General features: G+C 36.4%; 1 protein-coding gene across 1 annotated transcript; it reads right to left on the minus strand.

The window, feature by feature from the left end:
* Positions 1 to 278: 278 nt before the first annotated feature.
* RhoGAP102A (Rho GTPase activating protein at 102A) lies at positions 279 to 21,100 on the minus strand. The gene is made up of 12 exons (XM_066737122.1): positions 18,401 to 21,100; positions 15,736 to 15,892; positions 14,676 to 14,792; positions 10,910 to 11,097; positions 5,726 to 5,941; positions 5,047 to 5,197; positions 4,376 to 4,566; positions 3,893 to 4,122; positions 3,286 to 3,385; positions 2,627 to 2,957; positions 2,155 to 2,443; positions 279 to 1,717 (listed from the first exon to the last, which is right to left on the minus strand). The coding sequence occupies exons 1-12, from the start codon at positions 20,261 to 20,263 to the stop codon at positions 1,402 to 1,404; spliced, it is 4,149 nt and encodes a 1,382-aa protein (XP_066593219.1). The 5' UTR covers positions 20,264 to 21,100; the 3' UTR covers positions 279 to 1,401.
* Positions 21,101 to 22,026: the final 926 nt, after the last annotated feature.

Consider the following 22,026-nt stretch of genomic DNA (forward strand, 5'->3'; position numbering starts at 1 on the left):
AATTATTATGTTTTTTTCCATAATTTACTCATCACTCCCAGCTTTTCCCCATTACCTCCTGGTTAAACTTATTCATGTAATTATACAATCCATCTTCATGATCGATTAACACGTCATTCGTCACTGTTTTTATTCAGTAGACAATGTTTTTACACATAAAGCTCGAAGTTGACACAAATTAACTTTGGATGGCAGCAAACTTGGATAACTATTAAGTAACTTGTGTGATTTTCAGGGTTAATACGAGATAGTCGAAATGGTAAAAAATTAATCTTCATTTATTGGTTTACAGACTGAAAAAGAAAACTTATCGACGATATTATCTATCGTTGACAATAATAATAACAATGATAGTAATAGTAATCATAAAGCATGATTTATTCCTGCAATGCCAGGCAGGAATATTCTTCATCATATACAATAGTGCAAAAGAGATTTCGTCCCACGAGAGATCAATCAAAGCCAGAATGAGTGAGAAGATTTAAGGCACGAGAGAATGATCTCTTTGTAAATCTTGAAAATCTTTGCTTTGTTTCGCTTTGATAAGACTACCTCGGCCACTATCAACGATCGTCGTGTGACTCGCTAATGCTTCAACAAGTTATTAAAAAATAATTATAATAAAAACGTCACTCGAGAACTTTTGAGTCAATTGGATTATTGTCTCGATCGTCTCACGACAATTCGTCTGGCGCGAGGAGCTTTTTGAGCGCGAGGACGGTAGTGTAGGAACCAATAGGAGGTCTAGAAACCTCATCGAAATCCGCTGAACAATCACTCGTTCCAAATCCAGGAACTTATTCGTCGCTTGAACACCGCGGTATTCCACCTCCCACGTACTTTTTCACAAAACTTCATTTTATTCACTGGAATTCACGAATACTCTGCATTTTCAAAGTAGTCGGCCTAACACACTTGCCGGGACCACATCCGGGAATTGTATTCATCCATCGATTCTGAATAAACGTATATATTCACCGAGAAAGACATTGACTAGAGTCTCTTCGTATCGCTATGTTGATATTAAATTGTAAAAGGTTGGGGATTGCAGCAATGGATGGAAGACTGGACTCAGGATATACAGAGGTGAATACAAAAAGTATATACTTGTATCTCATCACGTTGAAGGCGAATTTGTGTTTTTTTGGAGAATCTTATCTGGATTCGGGAGACACAAGGGTGGAATTAGTCTGATGAGGTGGATCAGAAAAAGGCAAGTTTGTATTTCAACATGTAGACGAGCCTGTGTTTTTCTCAGAAAATCTTAAAGGACGTGGACTATAATGACGTGAATCCGAAGTTTGCATATTTCAACACGTTGAAGTTGAGCTCGTATTCATCTCAGATAGTCTAAACTGGATTCATGATAAAGAGGGATAGGAATTGCAGAAATTTTGTCGATCAGAAGTACGCGCGTCTATCTTTCGGCGCACTGGAGATGAGCTCGCGTCTTTTCCAGATGGGTTGGGCGTTTTTTTGAGCACCGATCGTTGTGGACGTTGAATCCGGCGTGGACGATTGACCGCTGGTCACGCTTGTTTTTCCCGCCAAACTTTCAGCATCCGGAATATGCCTGGTCTGGTGTCTAGAATCCGTGTACCTCCTCTTCGTGTACTTCTTACTCTCCGAACCTGACGATGACTTGCTCTGTACGGTTGCTCCGCTCATTTCCGGTCGTGCTATCCGCAACATCCGCTCGATATCCGCCGTCTTGGACCTTCGAAAAAACATCATTAACTCTCTCTCTCTCTCTCTCTCTTTGCTAAAACATCACTAAAAATCAAGAAAACTAATACACGATGAAATATTTTAATATTGAAACTTTTCACTACTATATTAATTGTATCTATATATATAATAAAACTCAGAAACACGTGTTCTCAATATAAACTATTGCACGTAGCAGTAACAAAATTCCAATATTATTAATTATATACTTTATTATACGAAATAGAAATTAGCTTCTTTAAATTTTACTGATTCGCTAGCTTAGATTTAGCAGGGATGGATGAAATTCTGGGAGAGGGATGGGGAGGGGGTATGTGGGAAGATTATGGGGTCAACATTGGATGGGAATAATTGGGACATATCGAGACTTCCTGGAGGATGAGAAATATTCGGATGGAGTATTGGAATTGGCTAATGGAGGCTGACCTCATAACTGCACCGCCAATGCTGGTGATGCTGGGAGTGTAAGCTGGTGCTACGTTGCTGCGGCCGATTTCCTGGCTGGCCGATCTGGATACCTGACGAACTTCGCTGGACGTTGTGAAGGAAACTCTTTGCAGCATCGCCTGTTGATCCGGAATATAGGATACCGTCGTGGCTGTGCTATCGGGACTCGCAGGAGGAGTGGATGCCCAAGAGGGTGGAGAACTTGGTGCTTGGTCACCAGAAAGCGTTGCTGAAGAACCTACCGCACTATCACTACCGTGTCTTCCACCTTAAAATAGTTCATCAACTTTCTAATTAATTTATAAATACACTCAATTTTTGTCTATATATTTTTTTATGGTTTTACTTCAAAGTAATAATCAAAATGGTTCATCAACCTTCTAATTAATTTATAATTACACTCTATCTAAATTTTTGACTAAAAGTAATCACGATCGATTTAAAATGGTACCTTCGCTGCAACCGGAAATGGATCGTTGTCTCTGCCTGATATTCCTCGGAGGAACACTGGATTTTGGAGTTTCCTCGATGTAAGGTATATCAGGGTCATCGAGGTTCAAGGTGAAGGCACCAGACATGGGGATGGTGAGGCTCGCAGTAATGATCATAGGCGAGGATTTTCTTCTGGCGTCCGTGGGATCTTCACTGGAACAGCTGTCGACGCTGTTACTCCTACCTTCTTCTTTTCTACGACTTCCTGGCCTCTTTGGTCTTCGTGGCCTTGGACCGATGTCACCACCCACACCCGCAGTCTCGTGCAAACACTGCTCCCTCGTCCAAACCTGCCAACCAATCCTTCTCATCAATCCAAATCATATTTCAATGTTTCTCACTCCTTCCATTTCTACTTTATAATTTATCAACAAATTAGCATTCGACTATTTGCTTCTCTTATCCTCTTCCCATTAGTTTTATCTAACGCTTTGAGAAAAACTGATTTGCAAAATTTCTGTTTATGTTCTTCGTGTCGTTGGAATGCTATTCCCGAGTGAGCGTGAATTTTTGCAAAACTAGCTGCAAGTAAAATTGTTGTGTAAAACTTGTGTGTTCCTGATCGATGCATTTTTCAGGTGGCAGAGAAGTTTCCTACGTGATCTTGGAGAGCGTTACCTTTCTGGCTGATGTCATCGCAGCAGCATTGGTCATTAGAGTTTCTTCCACGGAAAATGTTTCCGCCTCGCTGCAAGGATCCCCCTCGTCCCCGCATTGCCTGCAAAACAACATTTCACACTTTCAATGAAATTCGACTCAATTTGTCTCTTATCTCGTTCAGCTCGATTCACACTCGTAGAAACTTGTCCAGGCCCTTACGATTTATTCATGAGAATAGAACGATATTAAAATTTTTCGATAGCAAAGAGTGTGAAAAGTAGAAATTTGTACAGTATTGTTAAAAAGTTTAATGAGTCCTGGAAAAATTTCTTTAAAAGGAAGAAAAATCCCATTTTTAGTTAACATCATCGTGAAGTTTGATGGATTTGTTTAAGGCGAAAATATACATTGATGAGACTCGAGCATATAAAATATAATATATCGAAGTAAGTGAGTGCATGCAGTATTGATTAAAGCGATTAAACTTGGCAGCATGAAATTAATTGTAATTATGGTGAGAACTTTCGTGATGTTAACCCCTTGCACTCCGCTGTCCTCTCTCAGGGGATATAATATTTCCTGTGTGAAAACAACAGAGTGCAAAGGGTTAAAGTACAGAGCTTACTCTTCGGATCTTCTAGTTAATGCTGCGTCCAGATCAGCGGGATGGGTGTCCATCATGTGCAGGTACAATTCGTCCAAAAGAGCAGCTGGCACGGTGAACAAAACTGAAGCGTGCTCCAACAATGCTCGAACAACATTTATCACGTCTATTCTCTCCTCTGCTCTCTCCACGGAAACTTCCGAACGTGCCTGACCCGGTTTCACGCAGTGAAGAATGTTAGGTGCAAAAACCTGTAAAATTTTTCTTAAATTATTAATAACGTTTCGTTATATTTTTCAACAAATATTTTTCGAAATTGAGGAAAAAATTTTATTCATGTCAGAATTGCATGTTTCGAAAATTTATTTGCTTCTATTAAAATTTAGTACGCGAAATGAGAAAAATTGTCTGCAATTTTTTCAGTATGAGCTTTTTCATTACATGGAAGTTTATAGGGAGTTGCGTAAATGGGGCTGATGAGAGAAAGATAGATAATATATTTACAGTGGCAAGATTCGTCGTGTCCATTTTGTTTCCTAGGATCCACTCTCCGGTTTCGTCCTTTTGGTCTTCGCTGTTGGCAGCAACTTCACTGAGGAAGTTCAAAAGTGCCCAGAGAGTTTCCCGATTGGGCGTGGGCAGCAGTTGAACGAGATGCTGAAGAGCTTCCTGTTGGAGTCGCCTATTCCTTATCTCTGCAAAATATCGAGTGGACCAGTTCAATCATAACTGCATGATAAGATCATTTTTCAATCTCCTCTCTCTAATCTGAATCCAATCGATACATGCAATCACACGCTTTTATGCAAATACATTTAAAATATCAAATGGATCGATTCAATTATAATTACATGGCAAGATCATTTTTGACATTCTCTTCCTAATCTCAATTTAATTAATACGTGTTATTACACATAATTATGCGAATACACTTTTTACTTTATAACTTAAAAAAACACGACAAACAAATTGGTGAACATCTAAAAAAATTTTGAAACAGATTCTCTTCTGTCAATAAGTTTTAAATTTTGTTAGAAAGATTTTGTTATCATAAATAGAAAAAAAACTGTGATAAAGCTGACCGTATCTCAATTTTTAGATTTATCGAGTGCTTTGAGCTAGAAAATCGAACATATATTTTTTTAAGAGACTATCAAAAAGCTGAATGTACTCACTTTGAGTGTGCACGAAGGCTTGATACAAGTCTCTGCACAGTAAAGGATCTGGTAAATCCCGGAAGTACTCCTTTAAAAGGGTGGCTACATCGTGGGGACATTGATCCGGCCCAATTTTGGTTTCACGACCACAGTCAAAGTCTTCTCGTAACTGAAAAATTACATTTTCCCAATTCGCCTCAGAATTACAAAATTATGCATTGAGCAATTACAAAAAATTTCCACGAGTTTCTTATTTTATGTGATTTTTATGCACATCTTAAAATTATACACAGCAACCATTGCAATAACAAAGAAATAATAACTAAATATAATGATAAGAAGGAAAAATTGATACTTAAACAGATTCATGCGAAGAGTTTAGTGAAAAGTTAAGGAAAAGTTGCAAGTTGGAAAAGGGGAAAGTTATACTTAGCTTCAAGGGTGGGAAACGTTGACGTAAAACAGGAGTCAGATGCGGGGGTAGATACAAACTTTTATCACTGTAGCATTTCCATTCAAGAGCTTAAAGTTCGTGCTTTTGTTCTTTGTAAAATTTTTCGAACAAAAGCTATCTTTTCAATTATAATTACGCAATTTTGAAATTTTACATTGCTGATCAATTTAATTCAATTATGTTTTAATCATTAACAGGGAAATTGTGATAAAATATATTTACAGTAATTTAATATTTATTTACCTGTCTAACTCTTTTCTTAGAGGGTGATACACGAAAAACTCCAAGTGTCCTAAGACCAGTGGCTTCCAGGTGTTTGATACATTGTCTTACTATAACAGGTACGACGTCCCATTCCCCCGGAAGACCACCCCCTCCACTGTCACTTAGTTCCAGAATCCCAGAATCACTTCCTGTGAGAGCACCCCCTTTCGACGACAGGGACTCGCAGGAACCACCCTGAAAATAATGAATCCCATTTTTAACATCTATTCTCATACTTAACTTTATTATTAATTATTTAACTCTTACAAAAAGACGTTACAAAGCAAAGTATCAATGCGTTGATGAATATTTCAAAATTTTTAATTCTTCTCTCTGGTTTATTAAGTTTGATTGTGTAGTATTTAAACTAATTAAGATGTGATATTGTATCTTTAAATGAATGGAAAATTACTATAGAATTCTTTAATTTTATTGAATAATATCGGTAAATTAATCATATTTATTTTTTCCCGAGGAAGATTATAAATGGCAAATGGGTTATAACTTAATAGGTGGTCGGCCCTTAGAATAGACAGACCATTTTCGAGTCAAACGTGAGAGACAAGTTTCCTACAAATTGAACGATCTTAATTAATTCGCGTTTAAAATTAGCAGTCTCTCGGCCCCGTTCTATTCACGTCCCTGATTTATGACGTCACGCATGGTCAAGAAACACATGACGTACACACGAGACTGCACCAGATGCTCTTTGAAAAAAAAAAACAGCAATATGTTAATCAATACAGTAACGACAAACTGTAAACATTAGATCACCGCTCCGATTTGCAAGACGCTTTCTAAAAACATAAACAATTTTATTTTATTTACTTGCAAGCTCCTCTGTAAATATAATTGAAAACACGAATTTTCGAAATCTTGTCTATTTTTAGTATCAATGTGAAGAGGTCAAGTATTATAATATTTCCAATTTGAATGATTATACATATACAATGGCAAATATAAAATGTTTTCCATAATTTCTCATTAAATATTTAACGAGTTTCAAAAATACATGTATACATTAGAAAGATACTTTCGAATATATATATATATATATATATATATTTATTTATTTTCCAGCGTATAACTGGGAATGGGTGGGAAGATCGATAAAGTTTAATGGTCGAACTTTCAAGGCTGAGCCAACTTGCGAAGTTTGTTATTTTGGAGAGATGTTAAACTTTTCCAAAGCTTTTTTTAGAGCTGATCGCGCAGTCAATCAGCTGCTATGCAAGTCATACTAATTGAACTTTCGATATTGACAAATACATCGATACAGATGTTGCACTGATATCACAATCCAAAAATTAAGTTTTTCTATTGAATAAAATTTTACAAAAAGTGGAGAATTTTTTGTAATCCATTTTTAATTTTATCCAAAAGTAAACGAACTGCAAATGATAGAAAATTAAAGCTTTCGATTTAATAATTTTAGTTAATGAATTAACAAAGTCTGTGACTCTGACTTAAAGTAATGATAATTTAAAAAAAATCTATATAAAAGTTTATTTACGGTAAACGAGTTACCATAAACGACACGAAATTGAATCTTTTGATACTATCAGAAGTTTTTATGGAAACGTCACACTATAATCACGACACAATTTGCACGTGGACAAGCAAGGAATTCGTGTAACGCGCTGTTGGCCAATTTCCCCTCGTTCACCACGCATTAACACTTTGATGGCCACTCGTAATAACAATCCACAGTGGCCGTAGCATTTAATTAAAATGTTCGATATCTAATTTAAAAGCTCAGTTTAAATGTGCGAATGTTGCTGTCAAGATTTTTAATATTTCCCACAAAAAACGCTCATTTATTGTCAATTTTCAAAAATTTAACGTAATAGAAAAAACATTTCGTTGAATCGAAAAATTAATGAAAGGAATAAAATATTAAGCTTAGGGAAGTATTGATAAATATTGAAGAGAGTATATTCTAAACTGTGTGATTATAAATTAAAATTTAATTAATAGGTGAGTCGAAGATTGGACTGATCTTAGCAAAGGAAAAATTGTGAAAGTTAATTAAATGACAAATGAGATTAAGTATATTATTTATAGTTAAGGATGAGAGCTTGGTAAGACTCTCCACGTGTTAGATGGGGATGACAGTGGGGTGGAATGAGTTTGCAAGAGGGCTATTTCTCTTAATAAAGAAAATAAAGCAGCAAGTTGAGTATCCAATACGAAAGCATGCCAGGAATTTGCTGTCTGGCTTTTAATCTCGACTGGCTTTGGTGAAAATTTATTATCGCATAAAATTCCTCAACCAACGAGTGCGTGAGGACGTATGTGCAAGAACGTTGGGCTCCTTCCAAAAATCTCTCCTACGAAGGGTCTGAGGAGGGTCCCTTGAAATTCCCCACAAGATTAATCTGCTTCGCAAACATCGCTCTTCCCTACAAACGCGCAGCTTTAATCGAATTAATTCTAGCTTTTGCTCAGTCACTCTATTTATTTCACTCTTGTTCACTCCAATCCATTTGCTCGTTGATGTAAAAACCCTTTACGAAAATATTCTGATTTAAAAATATTTTTAGTGACAATTTTCATTTCAACAACTTTTTGAAACAATGCAAAGGAGCTGCTTGAAAAGTTCATGGCCTTTGCAGTAAAATTGGATAAACCAATTTTTATGAAAACTTGTACCAGTGACGCTCAACGATTATTTTTTTTTAATATTTTAGGTTTTTTTCGAGAGATCCCCTATAAAAAAAAAATACAACAAATTTGACGAATGGTTTTTCAGAACAAAAAAAGGAAAGGGGCAGAAACAATATTGAAGAGATGAAAGAGTGAAAAGCAAAACACGCGATGTGTCGCCCAAGTTCGTAGCTGGCTGTCGAATCCAAGGATGAGACAGGGTGGTGGGAGTTCTACTGACGTGTGTGGTTGTCGAAAAATAACCACTTGCAGCTTTGGTCAGACTGCGCAAGTGGCCATTGCCATCGTGCCGTGACGTTCCGTCTGATGTCTGATACTGATGACGTCATACGTCACCCCTCGTCGATAACGTCATTGCCACTCAAGCTGCCAACCGAGAAACCCACTGTACCACTCCCACCCCTTCTGTCATCACGCTATCTAATTTTTTACCACGAAAAAGTGTTTCTTCCGCTCTTAATTAAAAAAATATAATAACTAAAAAAAGGCTCACATTGATGGTATATATATAAATTTAATACCACCTGTCAGGAATATCATTGCTCCTTGTGCAATTGTTTGAGATGAAAAATAGGGGTGGGGACTGAAACTATACACTTCCTGTGTCCATATTATTAAAAGAACAATAATTTTTAAGTTAACAATTGAATAATTGCTACTACTGATATAATGACCTTTCCAAGTACATATCTGTCTAATTTACCTAAATAACTAGCTACATATAGATATGTCTTATATATGTATATATCTACCTATTCATCTATCCTCCCATTTATTATATCTTTCTGTATAATTTTAGGAGAGATAAGAATTTTTTTCAATTTCTACTGCACTACTCCGATGAAAATTAAGAACAAAGATCGAAATGCTTTAAATATTATTATTTTATACGTATTGACAAAGCTTTCACGGTGGAGCCAGCACGATAGTGCACTCAACTTAGGGAGGAAGAACCACATCCTATTTCCTCCTGAGTTCAATCTCACTCAAAATTGCCATACGTCAAACTGACACGATTCAAATGGCAAAAATCATTTTTTGGAGCAGAAATCAATCGTGAACTTAAAGAGTATCATGAGTCTAGTAATGTGGCCAGGGACAATACGTATAAGCTAAAGAGAACCGGTGCAGTCGGTAGAGCTGCGTGGGTGTAAACGAATCTACCACGGGACTATCTCATACTTTAAATAAAACTTTCCGTTTTTACGATGTATCGTTAAAAAAGATGAACGCGAATCTCGGTCACACGAGTCTCTCTCACGAAACGTGCTCCAGAAAGTAAACGAGCCGTTCCCCGGCTTGAAATTCGTTTTCGTGATTTGAATATTCGAACGACTGTAAATAATAAATGAACTTGGTGCCATGGGTAAGATTTGTCCAAGTGTATTTCAATCCACTCATGAATGCTTTCCATCTTATCTCTGGTTGACACTCACTTGCGAGCGATATAATAGTTTTTTTTATATATTCTAGTATTGTTATATTTCATATTCGCTTTTATTGTCTTAAAGTTTTTCGTGCCCCTTTATATCAACTTCAATCATTAACTTTATTGTATTGGTTATTTGAGAAATTGTATGCATTATAAACATCTGCACGACAATCTTTTTAGATATTGTTTATAATTGCTATTATTTGTTTGGTGTATTTTTTTCTATTTTATAGTAATTTTAAAAATGATTGCTGTTATGGTTGGTTGGTTGAATCGTTTAGATGAAATTTCTCAATTTTACATACGGTTCAATATTGTGGATGAGATTACAGTTTTCTTTTATTAATTCCTTTGGAGGAGGCAGGAGGGTTCGAGGAAGAAAGCATATAAAATGAATTTGCAAAGATTACTTCTTAAAATAAGACGGCGGAATTTTAAAAGTGTAATTTATGTATTAACGAATTGTTGAATATAAATTTTCACGAGGATGGATAAAATGTAAATGAAAAGGACCGGTAACACGTTTACTGACATTTACTACTTTGGATCACTTAAAATAGAAGGCACTTCGTAGGAATATTAAATCAATCTTTGATCAACTCGCGTTTTACATCGAACCGAATTTCCCGTTTCTATTTCTGCCTTAACTGAACTCGAGTCGATTCTTCGAAATAGAAAGTGTAATTTGGCAGAAATGTCTGTGAATAATGAACATTTCTGCTTGCATAAACTCTCCACACCTCATACACCAGAAGCAATTACAGTCAATTAATTTGTTTTAACGAACTAGAACAATTTGCAAACTATATCTCGTTTTGATCTAACGAGATCTTATATATTAAATAATTATTTAAAAGAATATATTTTTTAAATAAAATATTGGATGGGAAATCTAAATCCTTAATTGATATCTCTGTGTATACATCTGTTGATGTAAATAACATTAATTGGAGGCTTCAGCTTTTGAATTATCGATAAGAAACAATTTTTAAAAATTTGCTTGACTGTTCTTTTTTTAATAATTTTTTTATTAAAATAAGAGAAAGACTGTAAAAAAAACTCACATCTTCGGTTTTCGCTGACACCGTGGAAGAAGGCTCGATGAGGCTGCTGAAACTCGTTCTGCTCCCATGTCTGCTGCCCCTGGACAAACAGCCAACCTCCGAAATCTCACCCGAAGCAATCCTAGCAACCCTGTCGTTCTCCAGACACTGAGAAATCGGAATACCAAAAACTAAGCCACCCGTGCTATCTGCAAAAATATCACACAAAAAGATCTAATTAATAATATAAATAAAATTACTGAATATTTTTATCAGAAAAAATTAATGAAGCAAACTCCTTAAAACTTATACAAAAAATTCTAATTGAACAGAAATGTAACTCCAGCAATTAATAATCCACAAAAAATTTTAAAAAAATCTAACAATATAGTAGTATATCTCAACATGAAAAATTGAAAGCATACCTCGACTAATAAATTAATTATTCAGATTCGTTTATTGGTATCTCTAAATATACTTTATGCAGCTAGATGAAAATAAAGAAAAAATTGAAAATACAAGAGTTTGAGAGTGAGAGACGTCGACGAGACTTGTTTTGAAGTGGAAGCAGGTGCGCGATTTGGGCAACTAGTTCAGCTTTCCGGTGGTCCTATAATAAGGCTGAGTGGCTTATAATTATAGCGAAAAGCTGAAAGGCAACAAACGATGGCCCTATAAGCGTCCGATTATAGACTGCAATCTGGGCCATCCCGGTTTCTGGTTGAAGTTACCACTGACGCGGTTTCACTGGCCGTTTCTACTGACGCACCACGCACTCCTGGCGAGCTTGCGACAATGCTGAGAGGTGGCTTCTCGGAAGCGTCAAGAACCCCGTCAAAACTTGAAAAGCTACGCGCTACTTAGCGAAAGCACCTTTCTTAACGCTCCTCAAGTTTACGCGAAAATCCATGATAAAAGCATATTGTACTGTGTACTTTCTTGTATATATGTATATATAATAGAGTTTGTTGCTTGAAAAGTCCCAAAACATGCACGTAGGAAATAGCTCCGCTTATCTTTTAAATTAACTATTAAAAATATTCAACTTTTGCATAAGACGAATGCAAATTCTGAAAGGTGGCGAAAAGATGCTGTCTAAAAATGTAATATTTCTTTTATATAGTTACAGAGATATACGTTTTCTTGTATCTTTCCTCTGTGGCGTTTTAAGTGACGAAGAGTGTTTACTCTTTTCGTTTAGTGTATTTTCATTTTTCTGTCTCGAGTGAAATTTAACCACTTGAATCGAGAAATGTTTGCCTAGAAATATGATTTAATCATCTTTTCACAATGATTAAATTTTTCTTTTTTAAAAATTTATTTGCATATAATTATAGTGACGGTGAGACTTGAATCTTAGGATATTTGATCATTTTTCTTAAATCAGAAGAATCTTCTAATTAAATAAACATAAACAATTGAATTATGAAATTTCAAAGGTAAGTAGTTTACGCATAAAGTGAATATACATATATAGAAAAATATTAATAAACTATTTTTTAAAAGTTACAACAATGGCAATCTAAACAATAGTGCCCAAGGTACAAGGCTCTCCCCTACTTGGTAGACATTAAGAATATACCAAGGGTGCTCGAATAAGGTACACCATGGAAATTTGTAGTAACTATATCAAGGAATTTTATATTAACGATTAATAAAAAATTAAATGGAAAGTTGTGTTGTTTATTCACGAAGATCATTTGCAGAGCGAAAATTTTGGAAACCGAGTAAAACGTTTGTAGCGTATTATACAAGATTCTTAATGCTTCGGTGGATTAAAATAGATAAAGGTCAATGTAGCCTGAATGAAGCGCGAATAATTACGTTACGCGCGACAAAAGCCTTAAATTTTATAAGGATAAGCCGCAACTATAAACATTAACACTGTATTTATCGAATGTTTAAAAATAACCAAACGCGAATGCGATTCCGGGGATCGTGCATAGCCAATAATATAAGAGTGTGTGCGTGAAAGTATCGGTGAGTTTCTTGGTGGAACGAAATAAAACTAATTTTATAAAAATATTAATAGCGCGACTGGTGAACCGGATAAAAATAGATAAAGGTCAATGCAGTTTGGTGCTGGATGCGTGAAAATGTTCGTTTACGTAATGATGCATTTTTAGAGGGGGTAGGGGGAGGGGGAGGAGGGAGTTTTAGTTAAGATTGGATGGGAGATTTAAAGGAGGTTGAAACACGAGTGTTAGCGACCTCGAAGGAGAAGAAGCTTCTCTCCGATTGATGACTGGTGTCCCCCCGACACTCGTAAGAGGTACGCAAATAAATCTGATATATGCGGAAATATGCACTACCACCAAATACCCCCTGGCTAATTTTAACCGGCGAAATTGTGTCTCATACCGACCCGGACGATATTGCTCGCTCTCTTATACGCGAGATGAAAGATCCAACTACGAACTTTCGCACACATACTTTTATCCCGAAAAGCACTCCATAAATTTCAAATATTCCAAATTACATCCCAGTAGCCAAAATTACCCCCAAGATTTTTTACTATAGTTTGTAATATTTTACCATCTACATATATTTATATATATACCCCTTTTCTTAAACTTTTATCAATTCATTTTTTTTTTCTACCCCTTTTCATTTTTATCTCGTTTGATGATAATTGTATCTTACAGGTGAGAAAATACTATAATAGTTTAGCTATGACTGCTCTATCAAACTGTTTTATTGTTTAATTACTATTTTCATTTTTTAATTATTTTATCTTATAAATGACGGATTTCTTCGCTGACATCTTAATTATTTATATACATAGCTCAATTAGGCCAGCTGCTAATACTCGAAGCGCCCAGAACTTTAAGCTTGTTTGGATTTGTATAAGAATTTTGCCAAAAATTCGCTATAGCGTTTATTAACGTCGGAAATATACCAATAAAACGCTGACCTGATTTTACAGGCAAGCTTTAGATAAGAAAACCAACAAACTCAAGACGAAATTAGATTGGACACATTTGTCCTACTATAATAACATTTATCCATGAGAGGGTTCATCGCGCGAAAAATATCCAGATTCGCTCCAATTCGTGTTCATCATTTTTAATAAATTTTATTTTAATTACCGAATAATAATAGCAATACAAAACAGGTTATTGTATGTGATGCATTAGCTAATAATTATACAATAAATCTTTATTTTCTCACGGTGATTTATCTATTCTCTATTAATTTATCAATAAATTATAGGCTTCTAATTTTAGGAAAAATTTTAATGTAAAATGAGGGCATTCGTATTGTAAAGAATTAATTTTTATTAATAGTTTTTGGCTGAATAATTAAATCTATTTTCATTATAAGATATAAATGAAATATTACATTATTTCGCTTAGAATGTAAATGTAGATACGTCGTAAACGTATCAAACTTTGAGCTACGTATGCTTTCCAAGTGTCTGACGTACTAGAATATGTTACTTAAAATAACCAAATTTTCCCGGAAACAAATATTCGTGCAATAAATCTCGGATGATTAAATCAAGACTCTCAACTGTTTATTATTATGTCTTGCATTAAATGTGCGAAAAAGAATTTTCATTTTTCGTGGTCAAGGGTAAATCTTATAACTTTCAACGTATGTTTATCCCATTTTCAAAATACATTGTAAAAATCGAAATGTGTTGTTATTATTAAGTTTAAAATAAATCTGGCATAGAGTGTTCCACGAAATAAAATTCTCGCGAGATTTTCTTGTAGGGTAGAAACCAAAAATTGATGGTTAATCAAGAAAAAGTATAAGGAAGAGACAAATTTTATAAACTCACCCTTGTCCTTTTCATCCTTTCCTTTGTTATCGAAGAAGCCTGTTGTAAGGGCTTTCCTCTTCAGTAAATATGCTCTTCTTTTTGGCTTTGCGGTCACCGATACCCCACCAAGGGACTCTAAAAATCAATGAATTGTTATATATTATATTGCACAATAGTTATTGTTATACATGTTATTTCATTAACACATGATAATTCCATACCATAAAGAAAATCTTTTCAGAGGTAAATATTATTTCTATTATATTAAACTATATGCATTATATCCAGGATAAAATGTTTAGTTTAACACAAATATTTTCATCAAATGTTGAAAATATAATTTCGTTGACTCATCGAGGTTGAATGTTGGAGAGAAAAAATTCGTAGCAAAGTTTCCCCATAGGCTTTGGAAAAATGTCTTCGCTAGGAATAAACAAGTTTGAGTGGGGAAGTGGAAGAAACCCTTACACTCATAAACACGTCAATCACGAAGAAACGTGAGATAGCTAGACGGCGCCTTTCCCATTCAGTCAACAAGAAATTAGTGGCAATGCTTTCCAAAAATTTCGAACCTGGCTCAACTTCGAATTGGGAAAATCAAATATACATCACACCCTTGAAATTTATCAATATTTTCAGTCAAATAGACGAAATTCATAATGCCCGCTCAATTTACCCACGCTCATACATGAACTCTACAGCTTTGATTAAAAATACCAAAATTAAACTATCTTATCATTATATTTAAACCACGTGTTTGTACAATTTTGCATCTTTCACTATATTAAAAACTAAATTTTCTACACAATTTTTATTCTTATTTTGCAACGAATTATTATTGTTTTAAACAAGATAATTTTTGTATAATAGAAACAATATTTATTTACGTTGTACAATTCAGAATAATAAATTTTTAATTAAGCTTTAGAATAAAAAAATTAGTTACAATAATGCAAATAATAGAAATATTTATTTTGTCATGAATATAATTCAGAATATTTTTCTACGTAAACCAACAAAAAAGTATGCTTTTATGTTTTTAGTGGATAAATTTGTTTGCGTATCGAGTTTTACTCACCACTCGGGGGTCGGATGTGGACACCCAGATTCAAAGCTTGAAGCTTGGCGACTGCCACTTTGCAAAGGACCTTCCTCTCGATTTCTGAAAGCGATCTCAACGAAGTATCCTGCAACGTGACACGCCTACCTCCAGTTCCAGCCCACGTGCACTTCCCCTGCAAGAAAAAATGATCATTTCACTTCTCAATAATATTAAAAATTCTTTTCTCAACCTTGACAAACCCTTCAGAAAAATTCGGCATCGAAATAGCGCTAGAAAAAGGCTTTCTTCGACAACCCCAAATTTCAAACAACCATAACATTAAATTCTTCACGAATTTTTCCCCGAGGGAAAACCGGTACATTTCCGGCTGCTTAAAATATAACGTGGCAACATAAAATTTGAACTCTTTCAGCAAAAGAATTCACATTCATCGGTCAATGTTTACTCGAATCGATATTTTCTCGCAATTATCTTTATAAACAAGATTTTATTTTTTAACTGAGCGAAAAAATCCAGATTTTTCGTAAATGCTTTAATAATCAAAAACAACGATTCAGTCATCGAGGATTTGCTCGAAGTTTTTCCAATTTTTCTCAAAACAACTTGTGTGTATATCCTGAATAAACCTTCGAATAATTTAAGTCTTATCAAATGTTTTTATCATACTTACAGAATTTCAAATTTTCACAATATTTTATTTATTCAAATAACGTGTGTTATTTATATAAAAAAAGGATTTTTAATGGTGCAAGCATAAAATTCAAGAAGACGATGAGCTATTTCCCTGTGAGAATTTCGAATTCGTCTTGTTGGCTCGTGGTAAAATCGAGTGATAATACTTTCTTGTTTCAAATAAAAACAATGCTTGACGGGGTTGGAATTTTTAGAATGATAATATATTCGCGAGTCGATATTTTTTCATTACTTCGCGAAGGGGATGGTTGAATATGAATGGAATAATATTGGCGTGAGTTTCGTGACCGTGTTGCAAATTACTGGAAACGGGTGGAAAAGCTGGAGGTGTTGGAGAGCTTTAACAAGGCTACGCCAGAGATAAAGGGGAAAATACCTGTGTCGTCTTTTCATGCAAATTACGAGCTCTACAAAGTAGAAATTTATTCTTGTTTTTTATTCGCTCTTTGACTCTTTTGCTTCTTTATTTTTTTCCCCCACCTTATCTATTTTTCTCTTTTTATTTTTCACCTTTTTTTCTCCCTTTTCCCATTTTCCACTTTTCCCTGCATTATTTATCTTCACCAAACCCTTGTTGTTTAATATTTCATTTAAAAAACTTTCGTTTAAACTCACGACTCACTCGAAAAGAATTCACATTTAAAATATTAAAACAATATTAAGAAACTCAGGATTCCTATTTAATGGCGTCACGTTATCAGTTTTAAATAAAAATAAAAATGTACCTCTCGCAAAAATCTTTTTTTTCACAATTCTTGCAAACCCAGTAATACTCTCCGAATTGCATCCCACTACATGACCTTAAACTTCAATTTTGCACTACGAAAACAGAAAGGTAGAGAGAATTTTCACCACGCAGGAAGTTGATTGAATTAATAAAAGCGAGTTTATTAATATAGTTTGTCTAACTCGTTAAATTCGTATTTTTTAAAATAAATCATTTAAAAACTATTTGAGAAGATTTGAAGCTGTTTGTGGGAACAATTTTTATTTGATAATGTGTAACTGGCCCAAAATCAAGTTATAAGAAAAGATACATCGACTGTCACCTGGGCTCATAATAAATGAAGAAAATGTGTTAATGTGCAGTGCATTCGTGCACATCTCACGGAGGCCCATTGCCAAAATCCACCGACCTGACACATTCAATCAAAATCTGACACACTCATAATCGTTTCATTAAATACGCAGCAGTTCAAAAAATTAACATTACAGCTATTAATTAATTACATAAATATTGATTCTAAAAAATATAATTTAATAAACTAACAATGAATATAAATCTGGCTATAAAGAATCGATATATTACTTGCTACATTTCATTTAAATCAATATATAAAATTAATTTCAACTTCTTCAATTATGTTTTACTCAATTAAACATTTAAATGAAAGTTAAAATTCTAATCGTTATATTTGCAGGAGTGGCAAAATTTCCATTTGGTTCGCAAGAACTCGATCGTAGAAACAGTATAGTATTGGTAGTAGTAGTAGTACTAGTAGTAGTAGCAGAAGTAGCGGTAATAGTAGAGGTTAAGTATAGTTTACACGCCCTACTGTTGACTGACTATTTCTGGCTACGCCGGCAAAATTTTGTAGTCCCACATTTGTTATCGCGCCCACAGCTTGAGAGAGTCGTGCTCGCAAGGCCAAATCTCTGTGTGTATTCACTATCTTTTATTTTCACTCTTCTCTCTTTATTCACCATCTCCCTCTTCAAACCGTCTTTATTTAAAGAATAAAAACAAAAACACGAATTTTCACAAAAATCTAAAAAAAACATTAAAACAATCCCTCTCAATGTAATAACGAATCACGCGTAATTAAAAACTGTATAAAACACCCTCTTTAACAACGTAGAAAATATAAAGTAAATTTTCCATTAGCATCCTTAAAATGATTGAATCAATTGTTACAAGCTGAATATTCATAAAATCACTAATATAACAAAAATATTTGAGATAAACTAAAAAATGGATGAAACTGACCTGTGGCGTCCAAACCGAGGGTTGGTTGTTGGCCCTGGAAGTACTTTTGCTTCTCGACCTCCAGATCTTCTTAGCCACCAATCTGCTACCATGGTGCACCACGCTGCTGGAGGATTTGCTCTTCTGCATCGCGGAGCCACCTGTGGAATTAGGCGGGGAAGTGGTTAGTGCCGGGGACTCTGGTGCGGAATGAGATTTGTCCTTGTGACCGCTGGAACCGTGCAAAAGCTGGGACAGGAAGGATTGATGATGATGGAATTTGGGAGTGAGTGGTTCCTCGGACCCCAAGCCAGCATCTATGCTACTCCTGGAACTGGCATTCCTCGAGATCGGGGATGCCGTATCAGCATCCGAAATGTTATCGTTCGAAGGATTTTCCAAGGACATCTCTTTATAGTTGATGGCCCAGTTGTCTTCAGTCTGACATCCTTTATTGTTACCATCATCGTCACCAGGCTTGGTGATCTCCCCTTTAGCCTTGATATTTCTCAAGTTCCTGTCGTAATTAACACGTTTGAACCTATCAGCCTTGTCAGCATCCAAGGATTTCTTCCTGGCCATCCTGAGGTACCTTTTGATTGTATCACTTACAGAAGGTGACACGTCATCATTGTCAACACTGCTTCGTCTACGACCAGATTTATTACTCAACGAGTCCTTCGAACCTTCCTCCTTCTCTCTTTCAAGTATTATTGCATCTAGGACTTCTCTAGGAACAGGATCCGTCTGTACCACATTGTCCAAGGAGCCTACTTCTGTGCTAGGCTTCTGGACAGCGATCAGAGGTGGTGGGGACAAAGGGTCCCTACCAGGAATCAACCAATCCCTAGAATTCTTGCTTGTCAATCTACTTCTCTGTTGACTCAGCCAATTGGAAGACGGCGAGGTATAAGCACCGGTAGCTCTGGGACCTCTGAACCCTCTGGTACATCGCAGATCAAAGTAAAGTTTCTCTAATAATTTCCTATCCGTCAAGATATCAGACATCACGTGTTGTCGATTCGAGGACTTGCTGTAGTAACGACCCAGAGTGTCCAGCAAAGATTTATGAACGTAATCACCTTGATAAGACATTGTACTTTTGGGAAGGATGTTATCTTCAATTGATCCTGATTGGGGTACAAAATTATCCCTTTGAGCACCAGCCACGATCAAATCCAAATGCTGCTGTAACTTGTCTATCAAACTTTGATAATCGAATGGCTCTTTCTTATCCTTGTTCTCCATTGATGCTCTTTCAGGACTCTTCGTGGTACCAGCAGCGTCACCATGCATATTCAGATACTTCTGGAGCATATCTGCAAGCTCCTTGGTCTCTGCGTCCTCCTCCTGTTCCCTCCTTCCAACCAAAGGACTCGAAGGAGTGCTACCACTACCACCTGTAGCCAAAAGCCAATCTCGTTTGATCTTTGCAAGGTCAAATTTTCCAGTTCCTGTCGTCTGTAGGACGAATCCTTGTGGAGGTGTCCTAGAGTCTTCAGCTTCATCAGCAGAGCTCGCGTTTGTTCGACAACTTCCACCTTTTATCTGTCTTCTCCTACGTTGACTTCGAGAACCCAAAGTTCCTGGATAGGAAGCCTTCCTCCAGAGCAGAAATTTTGGTTCCTTCTGGCAAACTTCCTGAAAGTACTGCTCAATCTTCGGTATGTCTTCGGGTCTATTGTGGGTCCCATCAGGAATCAGACGTCTTCCGGCATCCGCCATGTACCTCCAGGTCTTCCTGGTGAGCAGCCATCGCTCTTTCGACGGTTTGCTGGACCTTTTGGTCTTGCGGTCCTTGGAGCCTGGTGGTGTTCCCCTAACGGAACTACCAGGCTCCATACTGTCCCGACGGGAACGACGTCTTCCAGGACGCTCCGCCATCGTTGCGTCCTTATCCTTCTTCGACACACGAACCACTTTCGCGAAATTCTTCCTTCTGCACGATGCAACGATATCCTCAACTTCTCACAGCATCTCACCAACTCTCACCAACACCTTTAGACGTTAATTTATATACTTTAACAATTCAAAAACTGCATTTCACTCTCGACTGAAACTCACGTGTATCCTACCACGTTATTTAATCTTGAAAAAAACTACGTGGAAATGTATTGACCTTCGTAGGAATGATCGATGCTGAGAATGTTTGCTCGTATCTTTTCCAAATTCAGTGACTGTAATACTTCTGCTCCAAGGACACTCTTTGATGGAATCTTCGTTAGATCTGAATGGGGTCGAAGATGACGATTCCCATCGCCGTTGGTCGGCGACTGGCTGATCTGGGCGAGTCTAACACGAGCACCAGTTGGAGCCAAAGAGCCGCTCCGCTGTAGTCCTCATGGATACTCCGTATAGCACGTCAAAGACTCATGTTACTCGAGCTCTGACGTCTCGCCATGGCAACATTGGATCATCGTGCTACATCCTCAGTTCCACATCTGCTCATTAAAATTCCTCGAGCAGGATCCTCCAGTATTTCTCCGGAAGCCCGATCCGAATTTCATAACCCACAATTTTTAGTAACACGTTGATGAAGATCCCTTGCTCTTCGTTTTCGGGGGTTCTTTCACAGTTTCAAGGTCAAGTGTGGCCTCGAGTATACGAAGAACTGGAGGAGGAATTTTTTGGAAGGTCAGTCGTGTAGGAGGAATAGTTGCGTTGGGTTTTAGCGCGAGCCGGCAAGGTGGAAGCTGCTCAAGGTACGTGACTACTACTCTTCAGGGCGTCGCGACGTCGTGGACGCTCCGTGTCTAAAAGCGTCTAAGGCCCCCTCTCCTCCTCACCCTCTTAGAGGCGAGCAAAGCGAGAGAGTGGAGGGACGGAGGTGGACCAAACTGAGAAGAGGTAGAGAAAGAGAAAGAGAGAGAGAGAGGGAGAGAGAGAGAGAGAGAGAGAAGCCTCAGTCTTGGGTACCTGGGAGCAAGTTAACCAGAGGTGGTTCACGAATTGTCATCTTCTGCCAAAATACTCAAGCGCCTTCTGGTGACAGTGATCAACGTCTACGACGTCGTCGTCGATGAGGAAGGGAACTCTTCGTCGTCATTAACGTGTTTTTATCAATGTACACCAATCCCTTCCTTACGTACACATAAATTTCCTTATTCCTCTTCATTTTATGTATATTTTTTGCTAGTATCTCTTTAGTATTTTTTATGTAATTTTTACGCTTCTATTTTTCAATTACCATACTTTTGTTTATTAGTTTGCTCTTACACGTTACTATTCTTCTTCTTCTTCTTTTTCATATTTAGGGGACCTAACGACTTTAGTTAATATTTTTATACTCCAGCCCCTTCCTTCTTTAACATCTGTGGCCATCGCACGATGTCTCAGCAGCAATTCCACATTTCATAAATAACAAAGTCCCAACGATTTTTCTCACAACGAATTTTTGCGGAATTCTCCGAGCACGGAAATCTCCCATTAACACAGGCACGTGTGCCTCTTGATTTTCTTAATTTTCTTTTATACTTGTTATATAAAACAAATCTTCACTACTAATATACTTATATCTTTTGCCAACATACTTCAACATTCTGTGAAGTTTCAATGAAGTTTCTCATGGCAAGTGCAACGTTTATACTCGTTGTTAACGAGACGATGGATGAAAGTGCATTGAAGAAAGTTTAATCCAGCAACCTCCA

Source organism: Prorops nasuta, unplaced genomic scaffold, assembly GCF_024137725.1.
Source record: "Prorops nasuta isolate Cenicafe-Biocafe unplaced genomic scaffold, Cenicafe_Pnas_1.2 PNAS00002, whole genome shotgun sequence".
Taxonomy (NCBI): domain Eukaryota; kingdom Metazoa; phylum Arthropoda; class Insecta; order Hymenoptera; family Bethylidae; genus Prorops; species Prorops nasuta.